We start from the raw sequence: 10,419 nt of genomic DNA, 5'->3' as shown, positions 1-10,419 counted from the left end.
TTCAAAGCCACATCATCATTTGTCAATCCTTCCTGACTTCATTTGTTATTTTTCATGCATTTACTAATTATTTTGAGCTATAAGACCCTAAAATTGAAAAGCATTTCAAATTAACCCTAAAATTGAACATAGATGCACTTATAGAGAAAATTCAACCTAAATTCATAATAAATTTCTATGAAATTTACTATGAATTTAAGTCAAATTTCCTGTATAAGGGCATCTATTTTCACTTTAAGAGAAGCTCAACAAGGCATAGAGGGACGGGCTTATAAACTGGTGTGAGCGCCCTTCGGTTGGCGAGGTGGGACTAAACACTGGCTGCAACTAGGACCAGCCCTTTAGTCCCGGTTTGTGGTATGAACCGGGACTAAAGGGTGGTGGGCCAGGAGCGTGGCCCATTGGTCCCGGTTTGTACCACCAACCGGGACCAAAGGGTCCATACGAACCGGGACCAATGCCCACGAGGCCCCGGCCGGCCCCCTGGGCTCACAAACCGGGACCAATGCTCACATTAGTCCCGGTTCGTGACTGAACCGGGGCTAATGTGAAAACTGCCCTGTGACCTAAGCCCTGTTTTCTACTAGTGTGGGGTGGTTAGCGGGGCTAAATAGGCTGGCCTGACGGCCCGGGCCAACCTCGCAATCGCCCAAGGCGGAAGCGCGCCGGCGGTGACACTCCGGCGAGGCGGGTTGCGGCAGTGGTGGCCGGAAAATGGTCTTCGTGAACCATTTGGACGACGGAGTAGTGCGTTCGAAAGAGGGCAGAATCGTGAGCTGTTTGGCGCCAGCTGGGGGGGTGCTAGGATGCCCGGAGCTGACCGGAGCATCGACGGCCGGAGCACGGGGGTCGGAGGATTCGAGCGCAGAGGCTCGGCCTCTAGCGGGACAAGTGGCTCCTAAACGAGGCCACGAGCACGGTGGCGTGCTCGCCATGCTCAGGAACGGACGACAGCGGCGGGGCGAGCTCATCTCCTGCGCCAGGAGCTCCGGTCTCGGCGGCACGGTGACTAGAGACGAGAGAGAGAGAGAGAGGGGAAGGGCGTAACCGACGCGGCGGCTCACAGTAAGGACGGCGGGCTGGGCAGTGGGCTCAGAGAAGGCTTGAAGACGACGATCCTCGGCGGGGATCCACGGCGGCTGAAGGTGGAAGACGGAGCCGATCCCGTCGATGTAGGGCTCCGAGCTCGAGCCCGATGGCGTAGGCGATGTGGCGGACGACGGCGGTTCTCCCTGACGTGATCTCAGGCGAGAGAGAGCACGGCAGCCGCATCCATGGTGACAACACGGCGACGGATGCGCTCGGTGAGGGCGGAGAGGGCGAGGCAGAGAGCTGCAAGTGGGAGAGAAGGGGGAAGTGAGTGGGAGAGAGGATCGAGGGGGCACGGCTGGCCTTATCCTCTCGCCGGCGTCGTGGCAGTGTGGTGGGGGGGTGAGCGGGTTCGACGGGAGCACAAGGTTCGGTCGGAGGAACAAAGCGGGGGAGGAAGACGATAGAGAGAAGGGGTGGGCTGGGCCTGCCTGTGGCCAGCTGGGCTAAGGCCCAGGGGGGAGCAGGGGTTTTTCCTTTTTATTTGTTGTCTTTATGTTTTCAGTTTTTCTCTTTAAAACATAGAATCTTAGTTTTCTAAAATATAAAAATAGTACCTAAATTAATGTTTTAAAGTAAGCTACTGCTACATTAAGTTTAGCATTTAAATAAAATAGTTTAGGATTTTTATTTTTTAAAGCATTTAAATAATTGTTTTTCCTGCTATTTTAATTTTTTAGGACATCTAAATACTTTATTAAATGTTGAATTCTTCACCAATATTCTTTATGGATTATTTGTCACATTTCGAACACTTCAGTTTTGCTATTTGAAAACTTTAATTGTTTGACATTATTTTTAAATTTGAATTTTTAACTGATTTGAATCAACGTGAGACTGCGCAACAGTAATAGTGGTGACATGGCAACATTAGCAATTGACTACTGTAGCTTAATTATCCGGGCGTCACACTCTGGTAGCGGAGCTGGAGCGACCGGCGGCTGCGCTGCATTGGCCCGTGGCGGCGGCTTGGCGCAGAACGGAGAGGACGCACGGATTGCCGCTGCGAGATCCCATTCGGGAGCGGCGAGGTCGGCAATCCACCCCTCCTGGATGCGATTGCTGCCGGCGCTGACCAGAATGGGTGGGGTGTGGCGAGACGGTGGCTCTGCCATCGGAGAAACCGAAGGGGTGGTGAGGGGGAGAGAGAGAGTGCGTGTGAATTGCCGAGTGTGGTGACGGTAAGGAGGGAGGAGAGTTATGAGACGTCCCGTCGTGTCCCGCGCTTCCTCACACGTGCAGACGCTCGCCACGCGTGGCTCCAGAGAGTCTGGCTTGCAAAAAAACGGCCGATTCGGCCGTTCCTCCGGGACGAGGCCAAGACCTATTTTGAGGTTCATGCGGGCCAGGTTTTAGATGCAACCCAGACAACCAAATGGGCCGAAAACTGTCAGCACGGGCCTGGCTGGATTTAATGTAGCCTACCAAACGTATCCCTGGTGTTTTGATCGCTTCATGGATCTTCATATCAACGGATAGATGAGCCCAATGGGTATGGGCATCGGTAGCATTTGTGAGCCATGGATACTTTCATGGGTGGGCAATGGACAGGCTCATGGATATGGGCATGGATCTGGATCAGCTCAGCCCGTCCAAACCCGCCAGAGGTACGGTTACCCTTCCACTATCAGTTTAAGTAGGTAGTCACGCTCTAATGTGTTCAGAAGCCATGAGTTCGTTCCTTTGGCATGGATCAATCCACGTTTCCGGCTATTGGAGGAATTGAGTTGCTAGCTTCTCTCTGCGTGCTAGGCTCCTGGAGAAATAAATCAAGGAGCCCTCTTTACTAGCCCTGTTTACTAGCTTCGTTTCAGGTATGTACTGTTTTTTACTGTTTTTGGCCGGACGAACAATTGGTCAGCAAGCTTACTCCAACGCGCCGACCCATACTGTACCGCGTGTCCGTTTGAGTCAAAACGAACACAAAAATTATCCCAACACGTGTGCTTGCGTAAACGGACTCACGTCCGCATTTTGTCCGCGCGGCCCATTTGAGGCACAAATTGGGGCCGTGTTTGCGTCGGCACGGACACGCAGCAGACGCACACCATGCCCGTCCTTGTCCTTTCCATGGCCGCTAGTCGGTGGCACGTTGACCATTCCCCCTTCCTTCCACCGACAGCAAGCACACCCGGCCGCCCCACCCCGTCGCCGTCGCTGCCCGGTTCCGGTGCCCAGGCCGGCCACCCGCACCCACATACCTCCCCCAGCAACACACCACCCCGATGGCCCCATACTCTGGCATTTGGGGGGATCATTTACTCCGTCATCGCAGCTCCCTGACGTTGACGCCGCAACCCCCTCGCGTCCTCTGCCGGCGGCACGCAAGCTCGGCTACCTCGCTCGCCGAACGCCGCCACATTCGCCTCCATGCCGACAGACTTGCTACTACCTGGTCTCGGAGATGCGTGAGGCTCTTCACCGGCCGGCTTCTTCAACGATGCCCGCGAGGTGTTTGACGGTTTGCCCAGAAGGTACAGATGGACTCCGGCGATGAGTATTTTCTCCATAATTTGATTTGCGATTCGGATGATTCTTCGTCCGATGATGTGGAGATTGTGGCTGCTCCTTTGGCCGTCCATGATTACATTAGTAAACTATGAAATATTTATTTGGTTGTGAACTTAGGCAAAAAGATTTAGTATGTCGCAAAAAAAGCTCAAAAATGGTTGCAAATCGACCACAAAGACGAAAATGCATACGCGTGTTGGCACACTGTCGACCCAAACGTGAAAAGGGACGGACACATCGATTCAAATGAAAAAAAAAATGAACACAACACACGTCCATTTGCGTCACCCGATTGGAGTTACTATTATGGAAAACAATCGCCAACCAGCGACCTGATATAGTAGAGCATGCAAGAACGCTGCAAAGTAATCTGTGGTTCAGGACAGTGCCAACACCGGAGGAGCCCTCAACCACATAAACCACACCCTGCAAAAAGGGTCACGGACGAAGGGGTAGTCAAAGTCAGACACAGAGCCGAGAGAAATCTAGGAGATGTTAGAGTATCTATACCCGGATTTGGCAAATCCGATCCCTCAAATGTCCGCGTACGCGACTGGGCGCGTCCATGGATAGTGACCAATTATATCTCAAATTAGTCATTCTATATCGAGTCTCTCATATTTCAACCTCTATATCTATACAAAGCATGCAAAAAAAATCCTACATACTACATATTACGTACTATCCCTATGTACTACATATTACGTATTACCCTAACTAATCTTCGTCGTCGGAGATGTCCACGATGTTCGTGCCGGACGCCGTGTGGACTGGCGCGTACGAGGGCTCCGACTCATCCTCATCTTGCTCGACCTCGTCCATGTAGGCGAGCATCTCTGCCTCCTCCGCGGTCTGCTACGCCTCCATCTCCTGCCGGCGACGGCGTCTGGCCTCCGCAGCCAACTCCGAGCGGAGGGAATTGAGCATGGTGTGTTTCTCCGCCCGCAGATCCGCGCCGCCAGCGTCCCCCACATCCTCCTCCTTCTCAACCTCCTCCTCCTTCGGATCCACTGCATCTGGGGGTAGCCCCGAGGCGATCTAGGCTTCACGCCTTGATCGGATCTGCTCAAGGAGCTCCAGCCGACAGTCCGGTGTTAGAAATGGGCAGCTCCTCACCCGACGGCGTGGTGGCATGACTACTACTGGTGGCGGACGGGGAGTGGAAAGTGGCGGCAGTGGCGGGCAGGCGGAGGAAAATGTGGAGGGTAGGATTTCAGTGCCGACGGTCTACTTAAATAGCTGGGCTAGGCACTACGCGGCCCGCCGATCGGTTCGATGGAGGAGACGAGCTTCGAACCGCCGTGTTTCCGGACGATTCCGCGTGAGACCCCGCCGTCAGCCCGATGTGCCGGACGCATCCGAGCTCCCCATATCTGCATCATATTTAGGCTGGATATGTGGAGGGTCTTGCAGCCGGTCATTTGAGACCCGTTTGAGACGCCCATCTAGATCGAAATTTCGTGACCGATCAGTGACCGAGCGGGCTGCCCGGGCACTTGAGGCCGGTTTTGGGCCCTCCGGCTGTAGATGCTCTTATGGTGAGGCTACGTGTGTTTATTGGTCCATAAAGCTAGGGTTAGGTCGTCGCAAGCTCCGTTGCCGGCTGTTAATCACCACCTTCCACGTCCAGGGTGCTACCTATGTAATTCAATAGTTTAATTCGCTACAGGATTGACCGCTCCTTCTTTCACATGGCAGAGTTCACAACAACAATGGGTCGGGGAGGAGAAGATGGATTGGGGGAAACAAAGAAGCATGTGAGGCACGGTAATTTCTGATGCAGATTTAAATCGATGCACTATGACTATTGCAGATGTGAATCATTTGTATTCGGTGAATTCATCAGATTGATGTTGCTACCGCTTATGCCAAAGATTATCCATACATTTTGTTGTGTCCATGTATTCGTCGGTAGCCCATGTTAATCTTGTCCTGTCCGTCTACGAATGTGAGCTTGAATCTCACTGAGTCGTACACTTGATTTATGAATTCATTATCTTTTTCAAATAGGGTAGAATAGTCAATATAGAACTGCTTTTCTTTCCGAGGAAATGTAGCACTTCTTAAGTGAATACAGTGGAAGTAACTTTGCATACACGTGCATTTTGCAAACTGAGCTTAGTATTTAATTCTTTTGGAAGATTAAACCATGTTGCTCACTTTGCTGCAGTTATGGGAAATTAATTTAGGGAATTAAAATTCTTAGCAGGATCATATGCGTACATAAGGTAAACGTATACGAGGTGGTGCAACAGGGATAGAAAAAATACAACTTCTCTTTTTAACTTGGAGACACTGAGAGAGGCTCCCACTGACCTTTAAATGAAAAGAAGGGCCAAGCCCATAATTGCATATTTACGGAGTGGAAAACTAATCTATGAGGGGGGCAGTACGGAACACTAAGACTGGCCACAATGAATAGTAATATTAAAAACATTAACGTGTGCAGATGGGGCGAGCGAGGAGGTAATCCATGTGTCCTTTATTACTGTGTGGAGGTGAAAAGGAAAGAAGCGGCTGGGTGCAAGGAAAATTAAAAGACGAGAGAAAAGCGGTGGAGGCCGAACGAGAGGGGCTCGTTCTTCCCACCCCGAGTGCCGGCTAGGGTTGCCGCCGCCGCCGCTGCCGCCGCCCCAATCCTGCTCTGCCCGCCTCGTCTCGCCTCAGAGAGGAGGAAGAGTTGCTCTTCCATGGCTCGCAGAGGAGCCGTCGCCCCCGCCGCCACGATGGAGATGGAGTACCTGGACTGGAAGAAGTGCGCGCCCGTGCTCTACGACCTCGTCATGTCCCAGCCGCTCGAGTTGCCCTCGCTCACCTTCCAGTGGCTCCTCTCAGAGTCGCCAGCCTCCACCCGCTCCCACAGCCTCGTCCTCGGCACCCACACCTCCGATGACTCCCCCAACCACCTCATGCTCGTCGACCCGTGCTCTAGCTCCTGCCGCCGAGGGCCGCACCGCCCCGTCAGTGTCCATCGGTCACTCAGCGCCGCATAAGGGCGAGGTCAACAGTGCCGGGTGCATGTCTACCGCCTTGTGGAGGACGGCGATCTCAAGGCCGGGAATCGAGCCCCAGTTCTAGATGCGCAACAGGTGTTTGAGGTAATGTCCCAACAGATGCTCCTGTGCTTTGAATACTATATACTGTGATGTTATTAGCTACGTTTGAATGAGAATTAATTAATACTTCCGCCTTCATAAGACATCGAGGACCGCACCATGAAAGAGCGGGAGATGCCGAGCTACATCAGGATGCCATTCCCTCTGACGCCTCTCGCGTCTCTCTTTTCTGCCCTTGCTTCGATTCGATTCGATTTGGATGTTGCGTTGTTGTTACTCATGAAGGTCCGATTTGCTTTACTTCCTGATACGGTCACGCAGGTCGCTGTTAAGGCCTCGAGCTGGCTGCGACCAAGCACGGCCTCTAGCTCGCCCTGCACCGCGATTGCAGTCGCGCGGCTGATGACCACGGGCTGCTCCACGCACGGACGACAAGCACGGCATCCGCGATCAAGGTGCTCTTGCCCCTCTTCTCTTCCCGGTGGCTCTATCCATCCCCCCCTGTTTGATTCGGCTGTCATTCCAGATCGTTAGTTGCTAATTGGAGTAACTCTATTGGTTAGAATTATTTAGATGTAGCGTTTCGGATTTGCAGTGCGTAGTAATCCTGTCGAAGGCATGCTATTGTGTTTCTTCAAGTTCCCACTATGATTTTAAATTGGGGCTAAGCGAGTGAAGAGATTTAGGTTCGTTATGTTCTCACAATTGCTAGGGCTTTCAGGCTAGACGGACATTTCTATGCGACATGGCAATGTGAGAGTTTTCCTACTTCTTATGTTTAGTTCCTGAATCTCAATAAAATAAAACTATAAAAATCCTGAGCTACCTCTACACTCACAGAGCTTACAAGTTGGCATAATTAGGATGAACACACATCTTTACCTTATCAGCGTGACCCCCCAACAGGAAGTAGCTTCGCATCTAATGAGAAGTGATACGCGCAACCTTGTTTTATGCTTGCTCGAACTGAAGAGATCTCTCGGAAGATAAATGTTGTGTAAAATGCACATGGAACTTAATATAGAACAAAGTAATGATAGTTAACCACTTAATTAGCAGTAAAAAAACAGTCTACACTGTACTGAAATATAAAGGTTTAACCACTTAATTAGCAGTAAAAAACAGTCTACGCTGTACTGAATATAACGGTGGGAACCTGGATGGCTTTACCTTTTTCACGATGATCATCTGGCATACTTTGAAGAGAACAAACTAAGGAACCAATAGAGCTACCACATAAAACAGTGAAAGAAAATAGGAAAAAAATAATCTAGGATGTGATCCTGACATGGCCATCAGACATTGTGGCGATGTTGACAGTTTCTTTGACAACATATGTTTGGTTTGTTTCCACTACAAGGCAAAGCAAGGGAAAGGAACAGGTAAATCTTGTGTGGCTGTGTGATGCATTTCTTGTTGGTATACGACTACGACGGTACCGAATATTATTTATCTTTTACCTTTCTGAATCTTGTAGCATAGCAGAAACATGCTTTTGTGCTATTGAATAATGCCTCTATTAGTTTTGATGGATTTAGTGATGATTCGTTGATTACGGTAGTGGGGATTTGGAGAGAATCAAGAAGTTTCCACATGAACTGTCGTTTATCTCTCTAACTTCCATTTAGTAAAATTTCTATTTCTGATGTTCTACTCTTTCTGAATTTTTATGTGGTGCATTGTGAAGATCCTTCTTTGCTGCAGGAGAACCTGAGATGCAACATCAACGTGGTGGTCATATATCAGAAAGGCAAGTTCTTATGAATGAAAGGTACCATACCAATACCTTGATTCCCATTGGGCTGCAAATCTGCTGCTTTTGTGTTCCTCCAGTCAGTGTGAATGGCTGTTTGTAGGTCAAGATCTCCGGCGGCAGGCCAACGGGCACCATCTCGAGCCATCGGTACGTGTACGCCGCATACTGTCTTGCATTTTGATTGCACAATCTGCACTGTAATTGTGGCCTAGCCGTCGTGTAATGCCTGTATGCTAGGAACACATGTTGTACCTGTCTGTTTTGTGTCAGTGATTTGGTTTTCTGTTGATTGTCTGAATGAAATGGTGGCAATTAATGTGTGTACCATTTTAACCAGCAACCATGAAAATGATTGAGTTGCTTACTACATGTCATGTTATATGCACTGTTTTTCAGATCATGGTGTGGAGCTTGAGGTAGCTTAATTTACACCCATTTATTTGATGTTTTGACCAGTCATGAGTAAGGGCAACTTGTCGTGTTTCAAGTTTATGACAGAAATAATTTGTATATTGCACACACATGCCTGGTTCAAATATGAGGTGTATGATAGAGTAACTTAGTCTAATTCATTACATACTTGTATTGGATGATTTATTTGTTGGACAATTTGCTCTGCTCCTGAAATGTCACTATGTTTGGGAGTTATATCATAGCTTAGTATAATTCGTTCCATACTTGTATATATGGGTGATTTATTTGCTGTACAATTTGCTCTGCTCCTGAAAAAATAGGACTAGCAGCAGCACCAATCGTTTGCTTGAACCAAGTGTTATGCTGCCATTACAAATAATCTGAAGAGACAATGCTTATAGATTCTGCTCATTTGTTGTACAATCTTATTCTGCAGAACCTGCATGAGAGACAAGAAACACAAGGTCCATTATGAGGTGAGGGTTCTGCTGTCCCAATTTTTCTTCCAGTTTATGATCCGGTTTCTTCCTGTCTTGAAGATGATCGACTGTTGCTTGCTTTTCTCTTCCTCCCATGGTTCACTGATGGGGCTGTAGTCTGTACTAGGATTGAAGTAGGAAGCTGCCAGAGGTGTGTAATTCATGTACGGTGAGTGCTTTGCTTGGATCAATTGTATGTACCCCCTGAGTTTTTAGATTCATAGCAGTTGACTGATCTTAATGTGGGGGTGCTATTTTAGTTATAAATGTTCTTTTCCTGATGTACATGAATGGTACTTTCTGGTTTGGCAATGAATAATTTGTTTGGTCTTTTGATAAGAGGTGTACGAATGTGATTTAAAAGAGTGCTATTATTTGTGAAATTGGTATGTTGATAAAGCTCACAAGAAATCTTAAAGAGAGATGGACCTGAAGAGAAGATTTGAGCAAAGCATGAAAAATGTCTCTTATTTGTACTGTCAACACTTTAACAACTACGACAACTTGATTAGTGCGCACAGTAACATATTGGTCATGACCTGGACATCTCCATCGACCAAATATATATTGTTAGCTTATTATTTCTGTGAAATTACACTAGCCAAAATGCACTAGCTCTTCTAAGTGTCAAGTACATAGTTTTTTTGGCTGGTAACCCTTTTGAGGATAATTGTCGTAGTGTCATAGTGATACGTGTAATAGAAAAGGTTACGTTAGCTCCAAATAATACCGCCTCATCTGCGCTGCCTGCCTTCTCGGTAAACTAAGCATATTGTTATACCGACACTTAACAAATACAACAACTTGATTAGTGCGCACAATCCCGCCTAAGAGGTGCCACCAGGTGGCGCCCCAGCTACTAGTAGAGTAGTAACATGCCCATGTTACTACCTCTATAGTGGGGAGTAACATATGTGTGGTAACATGCAATACTTCATTTATTGGGTTATAGACTCATCTTGCCTTGATATGCGTGATGTTACTCATACCAGTAGTAACTAGCTATGTTAACACATGCCTCTTTTTTTCATTTATTGCTTGCCACATCATCTATTTTATCTAGATATGTGTGATGTTACTATCTATGGTACTCCCACTAAGGGGTAAAAACAAG

At 48.4% G+C, this 10,419-nt stretch overlaps 1 protein-coding gene across 7 annotated transcripts in view; it reads left to right on the top strand.

Annotated features, from left to right (window-relative positions):
• Positions 1-6,121: 6,121 nt before the first annotated feature.
• LOC123169366 (uncharacterized) overlaps positions 6,122-10,419 on the top strand; it is a 6,341-nt gene continuing 2,043 nt past the window's right edge. The window contains exons 1-6 of one of the 7 annotated variants that reach the window (XR_006484776.1): positions 6,122-6,698; positions 6,799-7,111; positions 8,361-8,427; positions 8,513-8,559; positions 9,263-9,302; positions 9,433-9,474. Coding sequence is in view for 2 of the 7 variants with exons in the window: in XM_044587203.1 (XP_044443138.1) it covers positions 6,816-7,111; positions 8,344-8,427; positions 8,513-8,559; positions 9,263-9,273 (438 nt within the window). In the remaining 5 variants the exon portion in view is untranslated. Of the gene's footprint in view, positions 6,699-6,798; positions 7,112-8,343; positions 8,428-8,512; positions 8,560-9,262; positions 9,303-9,422; positions 9,547-10,419 lie in introns of those variants that run through there. The other 6 variants (XR_006484774.1, XR_006484775.1, XR_006484773.1 and 3 more) reach the window with 6 other exon arrangements.

This window comes from Triticum aestivum, chromosome 7D, assembly GCF_018294505.1.
Source record: "Triticum aestivum cultivar Chinese Spring chromosome 7D, IWGSC CS RefSeq v2.1, whole genome shotgun sequence".
Lineage (NCBI taxonomy): Eukaryota > Viridiplantae > Streptophyta > Magnoliopsida > Poales > Poaceae > Triticum > Triticum aestivum.
The sequence above is the reverse complement of the archived record's forward strand: the minus strand, read 5'-3'. Positions and strand labels throughout refer to the sequence as shown.